The 21068-nt window shown below is 36.7% G+C and overlaps 1 protein-coding gene across 1 annotated transcript in view; it reads left to right on the top strand.

Moving 5' to 3' along the window:
* The window catches only part of LOC309868501 (small ribosomal subunit protein mS35-like), a 43261-nt gene that overhangs the window by 21329 nt on the left and 864 nt on the right, over window positions 1–21068 (top strand). Inside the window, exons 6-7 of the mRNA XM_082738426.1 lie at window positions 845–954; window positions 3247–3316. Of these exons, the coding sequence (XP_082594552.1) occupies window positions 845–954; window positions 3247–3316 (180 nt within the window). The remainder of the gene's footprint in view (window positions 1–844; window positions 955–3246; window positions 3317–21068) is intronic.

Below are 21068 nucleotides of genomic sequence, written 5' to 3'. Positions count from 1 at the left end.
TATAAAGAACCCAGTTTAACTCTGTATTATCTGAATATATTCAACAAAAATAGCCTTTTTAGAGAAATAATTCTTTTTTTTTTAAATATTTTATTTATTTATTTAACAGCCAGAGAACACAAGTAGGCAGAGAGGCAGGCAGAGAGAGAGGAGGAAGCAGGCTCCCTGCTGAGCAGAGAGCCCGATGTGGGGCTCGATCCCAGGACCCTGGGATCATGACCTGAGCAGAAGGCAGAGGCTTTGACCCACTGAGCCACCCAGGCGCCCCGAGAAATAATTCTACTTAACAGCCTCTCGGACTAGTATTAACATTTTGAGAAATGTCGAGCTGAATTTTAAATGTCTTGATCCTTCATGAATGCTCTGTACCATCTTCCATGAGATACCTGTACCTTTTAAAATAAATATCCCTAAGCAAGTTGCAATGATAAAAGTCTCATAATTGCATGGTGGAAATATCTTAAAGCATTTTTGTTTTATCCCAGTATTCTTATATTCCAGCTTTACTAATACTAATTGAGTTTAATTCTTAGTGCTACTCATAAGCTGTAATATCATTTATTTAAGAGACTTATTGGTTTTAACAGGAAAGGTGCTAATGCCCAGAACTTTCAACTCAAAACAGTTTCCTCCTCCTCCTTTTTTTTTTCCCCATGAGTAAGATCAGGCTTCATAATGCATGCCGTTTGCTAACTCTACATAGACAACAGTACAGGTTGCAAAAGTTTCTTTTTGGTTAGTTTAACATTAAATGATATTGATACTGGGTTTTTGGGGTTTTCTTTTCACTAAACAAAGTATCTGAAATAATTCTTTTCAAATAACTTTTTCTTGTATTTTTAAGGTTAAACTTTCCAGTTTGAATTTAGATGATCATGCAAAGAAGAAACTCATTAAACTTGTGGGAGAGCGATACTGCAAGACTACAGATGTACTTACCATCAAAACAGACAGGTAAAGAAAAGTTCAGCCAATTGGTCATTGTGTTGTTTTTATTGGTCATTGTGTTGTTTTATTATCTTCCAGTCTTCTGGCAGTCCTTTCCTTAAGAAATTACATTGAAAATCAGGGTATACATAAACAATGAATTCTGATACACTGAAAAGAAATTAAAACAATAAAAAAAAAATCGGGGTAGCCTTATACATCAACATAAACTAACGTATTAGGTCAGTGAAGTTGTCCCATTCATGTGTTTATTTATTTTATTTTTTTCTTAAAGATTTTATTTATTTGATAGAGAGAGACACAGTGAGAGAGGGAACACAAGCAGGGGGAGTGGAAGAGGGAGAAGCAGGCTTCCCACCAAGTAGGGAGCCCGATGCAGGGCTCCATCCTAGGACCCTGGGATCATCACCTGAGCCAAAGGCAAACACTTAACAACTGAGCCACCCAGCCACCTACATTTCATGTGTTTAATATCTTCACACTAGTCTACTGTTGCTGTCCTCTTTATGGACATGGAGAGGCTTGCCTAACTGCCTAGTTAAATTATTATTGTTATTTTTCAGTCTGGATTCTAATATATCCATGTGAATAAGACTCAGGGAAGATGTTAGAAGAGAACAAAAGTGTGCTTGGCTAGTGATTAAGGTTTAAACTGATTTTTACAAAGTCAAAGATCTTTCAGTTTAAAATTTAAATGATTAAATACAGAAATTTAATTTACCCAGGCAATTTTGTAAATAAGAATTTTAGTGAATTTGCTTCATAAAAACAGTATTAAATTTACCTCCTATGAATTTATAAATTGTGTTATTTGAGGTGAAGAAGGGTTATTGGTATGTTTTTACAAAAGGGTTTTTTTATTTCTGTTTCTGGAAGGCGGGGAAGGGTAGAAGGAAAGGGGGAGAGAGAGAATCTTAAACAGGCTCCATGCCCACCACGGAGCCCAACACGGGGCATGATCTTGTGACCCCAAGATCGTGACCTGAGCAAAATCAAGAGTCAGACACTTAACTGACTGAGCCCCCAGGTGCCCCAGGATTATTTTATTTTTATCTTACCATATTTGGCTGTTTCTGAATTATGTCAAAAGACCTGCCTTTAGAGAAAAGCAAGTGGGCAGATATCTTCTCTCCCTTCCCATTCTAGTTTCAAAGCTCTTGGAAGTCATTTAAGTTTTATGTCCTCCTTCTTAATGGTGAGAAGTAGTAGTATGGCATATATAAATGAAGGCAATAATGAGGGGTGGAAAAAACTTGGGAACCCTGGTTTTAGAGTATTATAGTATGGGGGAAAATAGATTTGAGATATATTAGTAATATTCTTTTTTACTGTCTTTAGAAAATGTAAAATAAGGTTGAGTTTTTAGTTTGTGCAGCTTAAAAAATTACTTTTAAAGTGTTGCTCTTTTAAATTCTGTAAGTATCTGACAGAGTTTTTCCCTAAGTTTTCCAGTGTTGGTGGGTGTGGGTGTGTGTTTATGGTAGCAACTATTTAGAGAACTATTAAACCTAAATATGTAGAATAAGCAGAGTACTGTTAAAGTCACTTGTCATGTGATGGTTTTGTTTTTTTTTTTTTTAAGATTTTATTTATTTAATTGACAGAAAGAGGGAGAGAGTGAGTCCAAGCAGGGGGAGCAGCAGGCAGAGGGAGAAGCAGGCTCCCCACTGAGCAGAGTCCAACATGGGACTCCATCCCAGGACCCTGGGATCATGACCTGAGCCAAAGGCAGATGCTTAACTTACTGAGCCACCGATATGCTCCTGTCAAATGATGATTTTATTTTATATTTAAAGAAATTGGAATTAATGATTTCTAAAAGCTTAATTTGTTATCTCATATTTATATAGAAGTTTTATCTAGTATTAGGTCATTAATTCTATTTTAAATACAACAACTTCAGTATAGCATTGAATAGTATAGCTTATTTTTTTTTAAAACTTGGCTCTGGAGAAATCAAGATGAACGTTTTGATTAGCCACTGTCTTTAGTCTATCTCTATTTTTAAAATGAACTCAGTAGATACACTCACACTGTCCAGCAGACTCTTAGCCCCAAGATTGTGAAGGGCACTTGGATTAGACACAGTCATATTAAAAATAGTGTAAAACTATTATCAGATACAAATAACTCCCATTAGTGATGAAAACAACGAGAAATAAAAGGTAGGATATTCCCTGAATATAGAGAATACCTGAATATAAGTTATCCTTTGTATTTAGTGTTTGTATATTTTGCAAATTATTTTATGTACTGAATTTTTAAAATTTTGACTTCTTCTCTCTCTTTCTCTTACAGGTGCCCTTTAAAGAGACAGAATTATGATTATGCACTCTATCTGCTAACAGTTTTATACCATGAGTCTTGGGTAAGTGATTGTGTGTGAATGTTTAATAATTTTGTCAGGATAATTTAGATGGTGTTAACATTTCAAAACAGTCTGTGACAGTTAGTCAGTTGAGGATTTAATGAACCACTAAACTACAGATGAAATGTTATAAATAATTTCTACTGACATTGAAATTGAGGACCTTGAAATAGATTATGCAGTCCATCTCAGTTCCATCTTACAGAAATCAGATGACCAAATACTAAATGCCTTTAAAATTCAGAGTTTCTGTCTTCGTTTAGAAGATCTGAATTTTTTTTTCTTTTGTTTGACTTTGGCTGAAAGTTATCAAAGGTATAGAAGGGAGTTCATCTGTATAACTCAAGAATTTAGAATGCATCCTGCTGTTCAAATAAACTTCATAACAAAGCCCCAAAACTTTATAGAAAGGTATTTTAAATATTTATTAAAATTTTTAGTTAACACATAGCCTTTTGTGTGAACATTTCACTAGTTTACATTAGGGACAATTAAGGGCAATTATTTATTTAATTTTAGTATTAAAAATAGTCTTGTGTCTGAGTTTTTTGAGATTTAATACAAGCATACACATTTATTTATAAGGAAGTTTTTGCTTGAGCATCAACTTACTAATTTAAAGTTGGTATCTAATAGTTTGGGTAACTCAAAGTTTTAAATATTATTTTTTAAAATTAAAATAATTTAAAATATGCATAAATTAATTTTTTTGCAGCTTGCCTAACAGACATGGGACTCAGTAGTATTTTCTATTAGGAACATATGAAGGAATGGAAATAGGAGAGTGTCACTCTCTTTAGATGTTTGAAGGACTTCATATTAAAGAAAGGTTAGATTTGTTTTTCATGACTTTTAGGTATTACAACAAGGTAAAAGCAATAGAGAAACAGACTTTGTCACTGAGTACAAACTTTCTAAGAGAGTCCTCTAAAGATGGAGTGTGCTACTTTTAATTGGTAGAGAACATTCCATCCTTTGGCTACTTAATGGAGATATGGTGGTGAAAGGATCACTCTCTGTGGATAGATAGTTGGATTAGATGCCCTTGGGAATCTCCTGCCATCCCTGAGTTGTTGTAATTGAGTAAACACATGCAACCATTCTCCAGACTGCTCACAGCATTCTCTTCATAATAACAGTAAAACTGTAGCACAAGAGCTTAAGTGGAAAAGAAAAGAAAAGGAAATTTTGTTGCCAGGTTACTAAAGAACAAAAAGTAGCTGGTAGCTTTTCTCTTCTGAGGTATTCTAATTATCATACTTTATCCAGATTTTCTAGTTCCTGGCTTCAGGAGCAACATCATAATAGCAGTTAATCTCTCTTTCCTGTCAGTTGATTTTATAAATGCCTTTGGCTTAATGTAATTAAGTTCTCTTTTGAACCAGCAACATGGTTGAATTAGCTATAGCTCTATGGCTGATCCTGAAAGAGTTAATACCAAACAATAAAAACTGACCAGTTATGAGTCTCTTTTGCCAGCAGCCTGTAAATTGAATTTGCCCCAAAGGAAATGACAGGCATAAATAAATTCAGTGAAAGTTGACTTACTGGATTCTTTCTGTGGTTCCATGACATAGAATCCAAACAAGTTTGTATTCTGGATTCACACAAGTAGCCTTTGATCTTTAATGCTAATTACTTTGATGCCAGAATAAGTGGCCACATACATCTGTCCTAAACAGATATAATTAAATAATTTCTGTATTAAACTTGGCTCTTAATCCTTTCTAAATAAGTACCATCAATGAAGAAGCTTTAAGAGAATGCAGATGAGCCGTGAAATTTTGCAGAGCTGGTGGAACAGAATTTTTATTGAATTGAAGTTCTTTTTTCCTTCACTTTCCTTCCTTTCTGGAATTCAGACTTGAAATTGATGTTACCAAACTGGTATTTAATCAAATATTTAGAGAACCCCCTTTTAATCCATTTCTTTTTAACTAGTTTCGGAGTATTTAATACCTAAAAGTAAGCTGCTCTTAATTTTCTGGCTTTTTAACCTTTTTGTGGAGGTTACCTCTAAGTGTTGAGGGGAAAGTAGTTGATTTTATGTAGCACACAGTTCGGAAACTTCTATGAAAACGTGTTCATCTAGACTTGAGGATAAAGAAATTTACTACTGTATGCTATTCAAACAGTTTAACTTTGGAAGTATCAAAGTAAATGTTGAAAAGCATAGATTTCACATACCGTAGACTTCAAGCAGTGAGTTAAAGAATGGTTATGGCAGTGCTAGGAGGTGATGAGACATGCTTTAGACCATTTATCCTTCCACAGTTCAAAGAAGGAAAGAGAGTTGTAGAAATTTGTTTCAGTCTTTCAGTATGACATGTTGTTAGCATAGGAGTGAATTAACTTTTATCCTTTGGAACCTGATTGACCTGGATTTGAATTCCATTACTTCTTATGTAGCTTTGGCCAGCTATTGGCCTCCTAGGTTCACTTTTCTTCTAAGTGTTTTCGGGTAGAATTTGCATGAAATGTCTGGCAGGTAGCAGGCTCTCAGTAAATGGTGGCTATTAACATTATTGTTAATACTAAAAGGAAGAAAGATTTGTCTTTGGATTTCAAATTAATTTATTCCCATTTAACTTGACAGAGACTTTATATAGGTAATCAGATCTGTACCCTGTTGTATTTGAATTTTTAGAACAGGTATCCTTCTCAGCATTCTGACATGCTGATAATAACAAAACTTCCTAGATTTTAACTTCGTGCCATGATATTCTTTAAAGCTTCCACAAGCTTTAAGTTAAGAAATGATCAGATGAAACATTGTAAAATGATTTGCACAAAAGGTAGACACTGGGGGAAGAAAAAAACACTTACTTTATAGAGATCTGAAATCAAATTCCAAGGATTCTTGAATAATTTGATATTTAATTACTAATAGTTCCTTTTTTAAATTTGAATTTTCAACTGTCTTATGTGGATTCCATGATAGTCTTATTGCTAGTCAAAAATACATCTAGCTTTATACTAAATTGGTTCTGGAAAGCCACGTAACAAACTTCTGAGTCGGGTAATTTCAGACTCAGAGTTCATTTTTTTTTTTTTTAAGATTTTATTTATTTATTTGACAGAGAAAGATCACAAGCAGGCAGAGAGACAGGCAGAGAGAGAGAGGAGGAAGCAGGCTTCCCACTGAGCAGAGAGCCCAATGTGGGGCTCGACCCCAGGACCGTGGGATCATGACCTGAGCCGAAGGCAGAGGCTTTAACCCACTGAGCCACCCAGGCGCCCCTCAGAGTTCATTTTTGAAGTAAAGAGTTCATGTCAAAGTAAGAAGTTCAGGGGCAGTGGGGTGGCTCAGTTGGTTAAGCATCTCTTTTCAGCTCAGGTCATGATCCCAGGATCCTGGGATTGAGCCCTATGTTAGGCTCCCTGCTCTGTGGAGATCCTGCTTCTCCCTTTCTCTCTATCTCAAATAATAAAATCGTTAAAAAAAAAAAGTTCATTTTTAAAGCCGACCTTATCGCAGATGTATCTGATAATGAAGAGTCCTTTTGCAGCTCCATCATCACCATTTAATGTTTGGTCTGTGAGTTCCTTATGATGTGTGGAATACATGGAATGCACGTATATTTCCAGGTGATAGTAAAGAACTCTTTTTTTTTTTTAAAGATTTTATTTATTAATTTGACAGAGAGAAATCACAAGTAGATGGAGAGGCAGCCAGAGAGAGAGAGGGAAGCAGGCTCCCTGCTGTGCAGAGAGCCCGATGCGGGACTCGATCCCAGGACCCTGAGATCATGACCTGAGCCGAAGGCAGTGGCTTAACCCACTGAGCCACCCAGGCGCCCCAGTAAAGAACTCTTGAATGATGTTTGTAATGTTGTGTACTCTTTCCTGCATTCAGCAATAATTTTGTCTTGTGTACCACGTACAGTGCTAGGTATTGCTCAGACTATGAAAGTGAAAGAGCTCTGCCTTTAGGTACCTTTATTTCTGGAGAGAACCAGTAAGTTATAACGTAGTCTGTTTCACTCAGTAACGGAGGTAGGAACACGGTGCTGTGAGAGCCACTGATGAGTATTAATTCTCCCTGGAAGCTTCACAAGAACTGGTGACTGGTTCTGGAAGATAAATAGGAAGATGCAGTAGAGCAGTGGGTGAAGGACTCTGGCCTTGTGGATGTAGAGAGCCAGCGGAAGTTGGGTGTGGCCGGGGTGTAAGGCTGATAGGGCAGAGGTAAGGAGTTGAGACCAGGAAAACAAGTCAGAGCCAGGTTATGAACAGGTTGTATAGCTTATTTACAGAGTGTAAAATTGTATCCAGAGGGCAAAATTGAGCTGAGGTAGCATTTTACTAGTTGTTTAAGAAAGTACCCCTTTCACTTTTTTAATGTTTATGAAATAGTAAACCATCCGTATAGCAAATGTCAGGTGTGCTTTCATTAAAATGAACTGTTTATTGATTGATGGGGTAAAAGTTTACTGGTTGCCTATTACTTGCTTGGTGTTGTTGCATATGGGGTTTAATATATAAGGAGGAAGACTTTGTCTTTTCCATTGAGGAACACTAGTAGAAACAAGGTTTAGTAGTAAATATTACAAAAGTGTTGTTATATAGTTTACGATGTTGTATAGGTTACTATTTAATTTTTAATTTTTTCTACTTATTGTATATCCTTCAACACTTCAGTTGATACCTGCTTTGAGCCTATTTTTTATGATATAATTGATGTATAATATTATATTTGTTTCAGGTGGTAAAGTGTAATGCTTCCATAACATATGTTATGAAATGATCACATTATGTCTAGTTAACATTCATCCACTCATCACTGCATATAGTTACAAATGTTTTTTTCTTGTGATGAGAACTTTTGAAATTTACTCTTAGTAACTTTCAAATATGCAGTACAGTATTATTAACTGTAGTCACCATGGTGTACATGACATCCCCATGATTTGCTTTCTAACTGGAAGTTTGTACCTATTAACCATCTTCACTCACTTTGCTCAACCCTAGCCTCTAGCAGCCACCAGTTTGTTCTGTTGCTATACGTTGAGGTGTTTTAGATTCCACACATAAATGAGATCATATGTTCTATATCTTTCTCTGACTTTTTTTCACTTAGCTTAATGCCTTCAAGAGCCATTCATGTTGTCACAGATGGTAGGAGTTCCTTTTTTTGGCTGAATAATAGTCCATAGTGTATATGTATGTATGCTTGCATACATACACACTTAACTCTTTATCGGTTTATCCATCATTGTACACAGAGATTGTTTCCATGTCTTGGCTATTGTAAATAATGTTGCAGTGAACTTGAGGGTGCAGGTATTTTTTCAAGTTAATGTTCCTTTTCTTTGGATGTATACCCAGAAGTGGAGTTGCTTGATCTTGTGATAGTTATATTTTTAATTTCTTGAGAAACTTCTGTACTGTTTTCCACAGTGGCTGTACCAATTTACATTCCCACCAGCAGTTTTCTCCTTATCTTTATCAATACTTGTTATTTCTTGTCTTTTTGAGAATAACCATTGTAACCGGTGTGAAGTGTTCTTTCATTGTCTTTCATTGTCCTTTTGATTTGCATTTCACTGGTGACTGATGTGGAACATCTTTTCATGTGTCTTTCAGGCCATCTGTATGTCTTTGGAAAAGTGGGTATTTAGATCTTCTCATTCTCAAATTGTTTTTCTGCTTGAGTTGTTATGAGTTCTTCATATATTTTGGATATTAATTCAACAGATGAATTTGAGCCTTTTATTCTTTGCGTTACTCCTATCTCACATAAATAGCAAGTTATACTGTCTCATCTATATTGGTTCATAGGGCCCTTGACCACAGACAGTTGTGCCATGTATGACTGGAAACAGTTGACTGTTTCCCATGTGTGTTTTTGTTATTCCATGTATGTTTTGTCTTTCTGACTGATCATAAGGTCCTCATTAGCATATATCCAACCTTACTGTATTTTGTTCTTCATAGTATCTAGGTCAGTGCTATATAAGAACACTGAATGTTTAATAATAGTTGTCCATTCTTTTAGATTTCCATAGACCTTTTTTTTTTTTTTAAAGATTTTATTTATTTATTTGACAGGCAGAGATCACAAGTAGGCATAGAGGCAGGCAGAGAGAGAGAGGAAGAAGCAGGCTCCCTGCGGAGCAGAGAACCCAATGCAGGGCTTGATCCTAGGACCCTGGGATCATGACCTGAGCCAAAGGCAGAGGCTTTAACCCACTGAGCCATCCAGGTGCCGATATCCATAGCCTTTTGAAGTAGAAGTCTTCAAAGTAAGGTGACAAAGTATCAAACTCCCTTTTTAGTAAAAATGTAGCATACTTGTTAGATCTTAGCAATGATTAGCTTACTGTTCTAGCTTAATGATCTATTGATAAAATTGTTAATGATCAGCAATCATGATTGTGCCCAGTTTATAAAAAATATCTTTGCAACAGTTTGAGATACTTAATTTTCATGGATGTATGATTTATGTGTAGATTAGGTTTGCTTTTCATTTGATTATGTTTTCTCAAATATTTACAAAGTATTCTTAATTCCTTATTGTTTTGGAAGTTTTCCACAAACATTTGCTTCTATGAGTTTATTTCCTGATGCTAATTTATATTTGACTATGGTAGTATCCTCTGTATTATAGAAAAATAATGGCTGCTGTAACAGGGTACATCTTTTCAATGTGAAATGTATTTATGCATAAACTTCTGAGTAATCTAATCATGCATAAACTAATATTACAGTGTTTATTAAAGAAAAAAATAACTAAATACATTAATTGGATTCCCATGATGAGTCTGAGCATTTGTAGTAGAGCAGTAACAATAAAGAGTGCTTACTTGCTACCTTTTCCTTGATTCCAGGCAAATAGCACATCTGGCCTTTATTTAATTTATTTTTATTTTTATTATTGTTATTGTTATTTTTAGAGAGGGAGCAGAGAGGAGAGAAAGAATCTTTTTTTTTTCTTTTTCTTTTTTATAAACATATAATGTATTTTTATCCCCAGGGGTACAGGTCTGTGAATCGCCATGTTTACACACTTCACAGCACTCACCATAGCACATACCCTCCCCAATGTCCATAACCCCACCCCCCTTTCGGAAACCCCCTCCCCCCAGCAACCTTCAGTTTGTTTTGTGAGATTGAGTCACTTATGGTTTGCCTCCCTCCCAATCCCATCTTGTTTCATTCATTCTAGGAAAGAAAGAATCTTAAGCAGGCTCCAAATCTAGCACCCAGCCAGATGTGGGGCTTGGTAGCACAGTCCTGAGATCATGACCTGAGCCAAAATCAAGAGTTCGACACTTAACTGACTGAGCCACCTAGGCTCCCCTTGGCTTTCGTTTTAAAAGAAATTTTTAATCTTGCTCCAGGAGTCACCTGTGTCTCTTTCTTTTTTACCTTTGCTTTCCAAATGATCACCCTGGATAAAAATAAAAAGGAAACCAAAAAGGGGATGAGGAGTGAGAGAGGACCTCCATTTTTTTTTTTTTTAAGATTTTATTTATTTATTTGACATAGAGAAATAGTGAGAGATGAGCATGATGAGCAGGGGAGAGAGGGAGAAGCAGTTTCCCGCTGAGCAGGGAGCCGCATGCCGGTCTCCATACGAGGATCCTGGGATCATGACTTGAGCCGAAGGCAGACGCTTATCTGATTGAGCTGCCCAGGTGCTCTGAGGAGCTCCATTTTTAAAAAGTACTTTAAAATGGTGTCTTTTTCCTGAACACAATAGTGTTTAGTGTGTCCATCCATTTTAAATTAGTACTGACGTTGAAGATCAGGAATCAGATTTATCTGTTACAACCTCTTCATGATATAAATTGAGAAATCAAGATTTAGAGAGATACATAGTTTTTCTCAAGTTTACAGAGTTTGTTGGCTGAGGGACTCGAGACTTGAACTGCAGCTTCAAAGTTCATATTCTTCCCATGGTATCATATTTAGTGTTATTCAACTTTGACTTCCATTAAAACAGACTATTAAATAAGAGATGAAATCAAATCTGCACTTTAGCTGCTAGCTTACTATGTTCTCAAACTGAACAATTGACAGTTGAAAATTTATTTCCAGGGCACCTGGGTGGCTCAGTTGGTTAAGCTTCTGGCTTCAGCTCAGGTCATGATCCCAGTGTCCTGGGATGGAAAGCCCTCTATTAGGCGCCCTGCTCAGGGGCGAGCCTACTTTTCCCTCTCCCTTGGCCTCTCCCCCTGCTTGTGCTCTTTCTCTCAAATAAATAAAATCTTTTTAAAAAAGAAAAAAGAAAGAAAATTTATCCCCCTAACCTGTTTTCAGGTAGTGGTTGCATTAGACTCACCTGGGAAGCTTTTTTTAAATTACGGATCCATGAACTCTACATAATTAACATCTCTAGTGGTGAAACTCAGGAAGGTTTCATTTTAAAGTCTCCACAGAGGAGTCTGATATAAGTTCTGATTGTGAATAATTTCCCCAATCTTTGAGTCTTCTTAATAAAGAAACTACACAGAAGGCTGGTATATCTCTTTTAAGATGGTTTTTGTATATGTGTCTAGTATCAGTTAGTTGAGTGACCGCCTTCAGCTCAGGTCATGATCCTGGAGTCTCAGGATTGAGTCCCACATTGGGCTCCCAGCTCCACAGGGAGTCCGCTTCTTCCTCTGACCATCTACCCTCTCATGCTCCCTCTTACTTGCTCTCTCTCTCAAATAAATAAATAAGATCATTAAAAAAAAAAAAGAAGAAGGGCAAAAAAATTTGTCCATGATACAGACTTTTTTGACTTGATGTGTTAGACAATAGGCAGCTGTTCTGTATTCTTGGATGATGGCACAATTAAGGTGACACTTCTCTTTGCTGTCAGGGAAAACATCATATTACATCCTTTAAAAATATTTTCTCTTCCTGTTGCCTACTGCTACCACTCTGAGTCTTCATCATCTTTTAACTATAATAGCCTTATTGATTTTCCCATCCCGTCTATCTTCTGGATTTCTGTTAAAGTAATTGTTTCTAAAAAGCAAATCTATTGTGTCATATTGCTTTATAAAGTCCTTCAGTGAGTGGTTCCCTATTACCCAGGATAAAATCTAACCTACATAGCCTGTCTGTTCACAACAGTTTGCCACCTCATTACCAGTTCTCAGGAAATATAAGCTATGTATTCTGTATCTCAGCCGTAATGAACATAATGTGTTCTTTTATAACTTTACATATGCTGTTCTTTCTGCTTATGATTTTTTTTTCAAATTGATCAGCCTTGCCGATTCATATGAATCTTTTAATACACTTCAGATGTAGCCCGTCCTAGAAGTTATCAGTGTATCCTTTCCTCCTCCTCCTGTTAGCATTCTTCTTATTGCTTCTATGGTAATTGTCTGACTGACCCTGTTAGACTGTGAGATTACTGAGGAGAAGGACGTATCTTTCATTTATTGTTGCATTCCCAACCCCGAGTACAATGTCTGACAAAATAGCATTCAGTAAATTTTTAAAAAACCAATCTGAATTAAATCGAGTTCCTTGACATACTCAGTTAAACATTTGGCCATGGTAACTGAAAGAATTGGCAGTAGTCTTTCTTTTTTTAAAAAATCCACTATGGATATTTACCTCTTCTTATTTTTTATGATTTTCAAATAACTTGAATTTTCTTCTAATGCTTAAACTGTTTTTTCCTCATGTAGCACAATGCCTTACTTATAATCATGAGAAGTGGAATATTACTGTGATTCATGTTCTAGGCAAAGGGAGCTGTAATTAAGATGGTAAAAGGTGACAACTTTGTGTGTTCAGTGGAACAGCTATTTCATTGCCTTCTGTTACATCAGAATACACTGACCAATGCATGGAATGCAGTGTTTTTCTTTGTATTGAATTTATGCTTACAAGAGGACAAAAAGGTGATAGATGCAATTAAATTATTCTTTTGTTCTTTATATTCTTTTTTACAGTGTATCTGTGTTCCTTGGAATATGTTGTTCTGCCACTAAAAAGCAGTATGATTTGGCAAATTATTTAATGGGTCTGGGCTTCAGTTTTTGGTCTATAAAGCAGATAGTAATAGTACTACCTCATAGGGTTGTTGTGGAAGTTAAGTGAATTATTGTATGTATGGTGCTGACATACGTAGTAAGTATTCTAAAGTAAGTATTCTAATAGCTATATTCATCCCATGCTGCTTTCCTCACCTTGGCCTCCATTCAGTTCCGTGATTATACTGAGGTCTTTGCTATCTCCAGGTCTTTCTGGATGCTCTTTTCTCTGCTGGGGTTGCAGTCTTCCATTTGATTGGCTCCTACTCAACTCCAGGTTTCCTACTAGACTGGCAATTGCAGGACAGCACAGTGTGTGCCTGGCAGGGTAGTTGTGCAATAAAGATTTATTAAGCAAATGAATAATTGAGGCTTTGTAGAAAGGAGAACAGATCGTGTAGAATGAAAGGTTGCTTCCTCTAGGGTTGTAGTCAGAACAGGTTCTCTCGTTGTAGGCAGGGAAGAAAAAAGAGAGCCCAGATATGTGTATATGTATTATATACACACTCATACAAATTAAATGCTAAAATTATAAATGTTTAGTGGTTGAAGTATTAAAATAGGAGTTTATAGGTTAATCAAACTCTGCCTAAATGGTGATCAATTTAAGGTTAGTGATATTTTTAATTGCCACCCAGTAATTTGAAGATGATATTATTTATACTTTAAAATTAATATATTGCAGCTACACTTCAAAAGAAGAAACTCTTGGAGCGCCTGGGTGGCTCAGTTGGTTAAGCATCTCCCTTCAGCTCAGGTCATGATCCCGGAGTCCTGGGATCAAGCCCTGCATTGGGTTCCCTGCTCAGCCAGGAGTCTGCTTCTCTCCCTGCCCCTTACCCCACTCATGCTCTCTATCTCTTTTGCTCTTTCTCTTGCTGTCTTTCAAATAAATAAACAAAATCTTTGGGGGTGCGGTGGAGAGACTGGTTGAGGAGTACGTGAGAGTTTATATAGTGCTATCTCTTTTGTATGTGTTTGAAATTTTCTGTAATAGACTCCTTTAAATCACAAAAACAAAATGTATTTAGCCTCATAGAAAATGATTAACTTAGAGGTGCCTGGGTGGTTCAGTCAATGGAGTGTTGGACTCTTGATTTTTGGCTCAGGTCATGATTTCAGGGTCATAGGATCAAGCCCCCAGTTGGGCTCCGTGCACAGCACTAAGTTGGCTTGTCCCTCTTCCTCTGCTCCTCCCCCTGCTAGCATGTGCCCTTTCTCTCTAAAAAAAAGAAAGAAAGAATTAGGAAAAAAAGAAAAGAAAAGAATTAGCTTATAAATTGGATTTTGGGGGCACCTGGGTGGCTCAGTGGGTTAAAACCTCTGCCTTCGGCTTAGGTCATGATCTCAGGGTCCTGGGATCAAGCCCTGCAACAGGCTCCTTGCTCGGCGGGGACCTGCTTCTCTCTCTGCCTGCCTCTGCCGACCTGTGATCTCTGTCTGTCAAATAAATAAATAAAATCTTTTTTAAAAAATTGGATTTTGTTCCACTACATTATTATTGTATTTGAATAATGAGGATTTTTTTTCTGTTTTTTATTTCATCAGCAGATGCCTAATACGAACAAGCATAGGTACCCTTTTTCTAAAATACTTGGATATGAAAACATTCATTTTTAGCCAGGGTACCTAGAGACATCCTGCTTCTCCCCGTACTGCCTAGCACATGGTGGGTTCTCAGGAAATGTTTTGTGAAAGAGTATTCAGGAGCAGTCACAGACCGAAAGGGAGTTTTGTCTGTTGAGCTCTTTCATTGCAATTTATTTGTTGAAGAAATCTTGGGCTCTTGTTTGCTGTGGGCTTTCCCATCATTTGAATTCTGCTGATTGTATCACCATACTATAATTTTTTAAGTTGATAGTTGTATCTAGAGCTTCATCAGATTCTATTTTGACTTTTTAAAAACTACTGTGTAATTAGTATTGTGCTCTTCCATCAGGAAGTCTATGGTATCCGATTATTTTTGTGAAATTTAACACTATTAATTCTTTAAGTTTGAAGTTATAGAAAAATTATGTTTTAGATGGTGAAAATTATAGGCTTTTGAATAAAACTATTGGGGGCGCCTGGGTGGCTCAGTGGGTTAAAGCCTCTGCCTTCGGCTCAGGTCATGATCCCAGAGTCCTGGGATCGAGCCCCGCATTGGGCTCTCTGCTCAGCGGGGAGCCTGCTTCCTCCTCTCTCTCTGTCTGCCTCTCTGCCTGCTTGTGATCTGTCAAATAAATAAATAAAATCCTTTAAAAAATAATAAATAAATAAATAAACTTATTTAAGAAAATTGATCCAGACTAAATTTCCCAAAATTTGTTATTGCAAACTTAAAAAATAAGTTTTGATTTTTATTTGTATAAGACATTGTCTTATTCCATTTAGGTTGCTATAACACAGTACCACAGACTGGTCTGTTTATAAACAAAAGAAATTTGTTTCTTGTTTTTTTGAAGTTTGAGATATCTAAGATCAAATCATTGGCAGGTTGGGTGTCTAGTGAGGGCTCACTTCCTGTTTCATAAACAGCTATCGTTTTGCTGTCTCCTCACATGGCAGAAGGGGCAAGGGTTTTCTCTGGAAGCTCTTTCACAAGGGTGTTAATCTCATTCATGAGGGCTCCACCTCATGACCTATGCATCTCCCAAAGACCCCACCTCCAATGCCACCATTTGGGAATTCCATTCCTACAAGAATTTAGGGTGGGCATTGGGGGGGCGGAGACCCAAGCATTCAGTCTATAAGAAATATGTTAAGATTTGTTGGAACTTGTTAAGTAGAATCATTGGGAATCTTGGAGTTATATCATAAAATATAAAAAGATTTCAGAATCTCATAGTTATAATCCCATAGTACAGATCTGATATGTATAGCAATGTAGTTTTGTGTTGGTCTGTTTTGGCATTCATTAATTCTGACTTCTGCTCTATCTAGACTGTTATTAATCCCATCCAGCTCTTCCTTAGGCATAGCCTTCAAGGCTTTTGATTGGGAACTTGGTTAATCAACTTCTATATCTGCTGTAGAGTCATTTGTACTTTTCAGAAGTTTTGAGCTTAGCTTGGTGTAACCTCTAACCTTGAAACAGAATCTGGTAGATGTTTTAAAAGGGTGATTGGGGTAGGGGGTGCCTGGGTGGCTCAGAGGGTTAAGCCTCTGCCTTCAGCTCAGGTCATGATCTCAGGGTCCTGTGATCAAGTCCCACATCAGGCTGTCTGCTTGGTAGGGAGTCTGTTTCCCCTTCTCTCTCTCTGCCTGCCTCTCTGCCTACTTGTGATCTCTGTCAAATAAATAAATTAAAAAAAAAAAAAAAGGGTGATTGGTTGTGCATTTAAAACACACTTCTTCCTTCTAGTGCGACTTTGTCTCCTAAACATTCTGAGATTATGGGGGATTTTACTTTGCTTTTTAGAGGTGTGATTATGATTTCCCAGCTTCTCCATAAGTAACCCCAGAACTAAAACCAGTCATGTTTGGGATTCTTCAGTTCCAGTCTGTTTTATAGAGCCCTGTGTAACAGCTCAAATTTCACGTATTCCTCTATACCCAAGAAGAATCCTGCATTTGCCAAGTGCCAGTCTTGTACAGAATTGGAAAATGCCCTCAGGAAAGAAAATGTTTAAGGATTTTCAAAAGGATCCTTCTCACATCCTTGCAGCCTGGAATTCACATTCGTCTAGTCATCACTGATTCTGTAACTCTGATATCTTTTTTTTTTTTTTTAAGATTTTAAAATTTATTTTAGAGAAAGAGTGAGAGTGGGGGAGGGGCAGAAAGAGAGGGATTCCCAAGTAGACTCCCTGTTGAGGAGGAAGCCCTACTGGGGGCTCCATCCCAGGACCCTAAGATCATCACCTGAGTTGAAATCAAGAGTTGGGTGTTTAACTGACTGAGTCACCCAGGTGCCCCAAGGATTTTATATTTATACCTCTTGAAAAATATTCTAACGTGACAAGTAGTATGGACAGTATTACTGCCTTTATATCATTGACAAAGATTAAGATGTTTTAGAATAGCTTCCTAATATATCATTTATAGAACAGCATCTCTTTTAGTTAGTTCTGTTCTCTCATCAATGACAAGCTCTATTTGGTTGTTACTCATCTGTGAAAGCTTATACATTAATGAGTAGTAAAGATTTCCCTCAAAAAGTAAATAAATTGATAATAATTAGCTTTTACTTTTCCTGCTTGAAAAACAGAGACATTCTAAAGATGCTGTAAAGATATTTTCTTTCATTTAACTCAGGACTTCAAAAAAGTAAATTTCTTTTTCTTGACAAGAATGCTATTTTGTGTGTGTGTGTGTGTGTCTGTGTTTTCTAATCTACATCTGATTAGACATAAAATGCCTATATCCGAAGGAGACTGCAGGAAAACTGGAGATAACTTAGTAAGAATAGGCAATTAATTGGGAAAATTTAATCAGTGATAGCATTTATCAAGAAGACATGAAGTTACAAGAATCACGAAAAACATTACCTTTATATCAGGGATAAGAAATAAAGACCTCTTGTTTCTTTAACTATTTTATCTAAACATTATAAAAATAATGATACAATTTTGTGAGTGGGAATAATTGCAGAACATTCGAACAATTTGGTTTGTGTTTATATTTACACTGAAAGTTTCTATTTATTGTTTGATGGGGGCAGTGATGCCCTTGACATAGAAACACATTTTGTAGGTAGGCTAACAAGGATTTGAATCCCACTCTCTTTCATTCATCTTCATAAGCTATGTTTTATTCGTAGCAAGCATTTATTTAGTGTTTACTCTTAGCCAGTTGCTCTAAGTGCATGGATATTCCTTACCTATTTTATTTTATTTTTATTCCTTACCTCTTTTAATTCACAGAACAGCCCTTGGAATCACTTCTTCTGTAACACAAGTCTGTCACAGTAGTAAGTGATGAAGCTAGGATGTAAACTGAGTTCCGTAAAACACCAAAGCCCATATTAAATATTGTGTCATACCACCTCCCTGTGCGATCCTGAGCAACCACACACACACACACCCTAACTCTGTAACCCCCAAAGCTTTGGAAATTGCTAGTTTTTTCATAATTTATTTGGTGGCAAAATGAGACTTGAATGGATGAAAAACATTTACAGCCTTTGTTCATCCCATTTAGTGTGACTGCATACATGTTGCTGCAAAAATGGTGATGTATTTGATTTAGGGTGTCCTGTGGTTGATCTTCTCTGGAAATGTTAACAAAATATATGGTGTATGCACTGTATTAATTTTCTAAAATGTAAAAAATTCTGAAATCAGAAACATTCCCAGGTGGCTATGGCCCCTATTTAACTTCCATATTACTTTATTTTTTTTCTGTAGAGATGTTAACATCAAACCCAGTAGGTTTTAATAAGAATTATATGAAATAATTAACGTATGTAAGCATTTAAGGTCCGTGGCATATAAGTATTTAATTTATTGGTATTGTTACTATCATTATCTTGGAATTTATATTCAACTGTGCAGAGTTTGGATCCTAAAGTTATTAGAATTGTTGAAAACATGAGTTTTGTTTAGCTTGCAGCTGAAGCCCAACACTGCTTTGTGTCTGTGTAGGATTAGTAGGAAACTATGCCTTCTACACATTGTAGTCACTTTGACTTACCACTGGCTATTTAACACAGTATGATTTTCTCCTGTAAGTGTTTGTTATCCCTTAGTGCAGTATTTCCTAACCTTTTTTTGTGTCGCTGCACACAGAGAAAAGTCTTTCCTGAGATCAGTGAAGGAAGAGGGTGCTTGTGCACCGCTGCTCCAGGGTCTCCTGGCCACCTGAGGGCCGAGAGAATCAATAGCATGGCACACTGTAACACTTTGACAAAGCAGCCTAGAATTGTGTACACCAAACATAAGCGGAAGATAAATGAAATGATGAAGATTACAGTGAATTTACTTTTGTTACCTCTTTAAGTATCTATTTCAGAATAGGTGAAAAAATCCACATAAAACTAGGTGAAAGTTATAATTTTTTAAATTGTTCATTTCTTAATTGTCTTCTAGCAGTCAAGAATGAAGTAGATTAGAATTTTTTTTAAAAAGTAAGAGGTAGATTGACTGTTTTACATAGTGCTTTATATATGTATTTGTTGGAATCTTAAGGATACTCATTTGTAAGTTAGAATTATGAAGAAACCATGACACTGTTTCATCATTTAAAGCACTTCTAAGAGTAGATAGGACCAAAGATACATTTAATTTAGGGCATTTGTTTTTTTTAAGGGTCTGACATTTATTTTTTCCCCAAATATTACAGTAAAACGTAGGTAGGGTAGGATGATTTTGTCAGTTTTCTTTTTAATGTAAAATTCAGAGTTTGGCTGTTGGAAGTTATTTGCAACAGGCTTGTATGCACAGGATACAAGAAGTTGTTTCACATTATTCACCCACCCCGCCCCTTTGCCAAGTCTATGGGGTGAATCACAGCCAGATTAAAAAAGGAGTGTAGAGTTAATTCTCAACCAGATAATATGTTTCTAGAATGTTAGTTGAGATGTTTTCCTCAGCTATAAATTCAGGATAGGGAGGTGGGGCAAACAGTATATAGGGAGTTGTGAGTATAGCCCCTTTGGCTAAGGAATTTGAGGGTCAGGGAGACACTCCACATCCTATTGGTTTATCTTGAAGGAAAGGTTATTTAGTTTGAAGGATATAAACAGGATTTCTTTTTCTTGTGGTTCTTTGTGGAGGAGACTCTTTCCTTGCCTTCAGTTAACCCAAATGGGGTTAGCTGAGTCCATGGCATATCCAGGGGCCTATTTGCAGTTGGTGGGGCTCCTCTTTACCTTTTGAGGGATGCATTTCCTGTGCTTTTTCTCTTTTCCTTTTTTGTTTCTTAAGATTTTTTAAAACTTTTATTTATTTGATAGACAGAGATCACAAGTAGGCAGAGAGGCAAACAGAGAGAGAGAGAGGAGGAAGCAGGTTCCCTGCTGAGCAGAGAGCCTAATGCCCCAGGACCCTGGGATCATGACCTGAGCGGAAGGCAGAGGCTTTAACCCACTGAGCCACCCAGGCGCCCCTCTTGTGCTTTTTCTTTTTTCATGGACTCGAATAGTGAGGTTGGGGACAGGAGGGAGGCAGAAGTGGAAACCGACTCCTTGGTACTCACTTAATTCTGAACAGACTTGGAGCTCTGTCTGCTCAAGTTGGGGTCTTTTTCAAGAGGAGTTTTCAGAGATAAAATAATTTTGACAGCCTTACAAATCTTTCTTTTAATACTTCAGAAATGTTCTAATTTGCGGGGTTTACCACCTTCAAAAGCTTTAAGAATATTGGATGATTCTATAATAGTATATAGCTCAGAATATGTTATTTTGGAAATAAATATTGTTAATATGTTATATTATGTTAGAATATGTTAGTTTGAAAAGAATGTGGCTGGCATTCAGCACTTCATTGAACCAGGGCTTATTATTTATCAGCTGCGTTCCTTAATTTTTCACAGAATGTTACATCTTCATCTAAATCACGAATCTGAATTATATTACTATAAAACCTAACAGTGTTCCCTAAGATAGCATAGTAGTAACTTTTGTAAGAAAAAACATGTTAGTGGGGAGCCTGGGTGGTTCAGTTGTTAAGCATCTGCCTTCAGCTCAGGTCATGATCCCAGAGTCCTGGGATTGAGCCCTGTATCAGGCTCCCTGCTCCAAGGGAAGCCTGCTTTTCCCTCACCCGCTCCCCCCTGCTTCCCCTCTCTCACTGTGTCTCTCTCTATCAAATAAATAAATAAAATCTTTTAAAAAAAAAAGAAAGAAAGAA

The sequence above is a fragment of the Mustela nivalis genome (assembly GCF_964662115.1).
Source record: "Mustela nivalis genome assembly, chromosome: 7".
NCBI classification, from domain to species: domain Eukaryota; kingdom Metazoa; phylum Chordata; class Mammalia; order Carnivora; family Mustelidae; genus Mustela; species Mustela nivalis.
The sequence above is the reverse complement of the archived record's forward strand: the minus strand, read 5'-3'. Positions and strand labels throughout refer to the sequence as shown.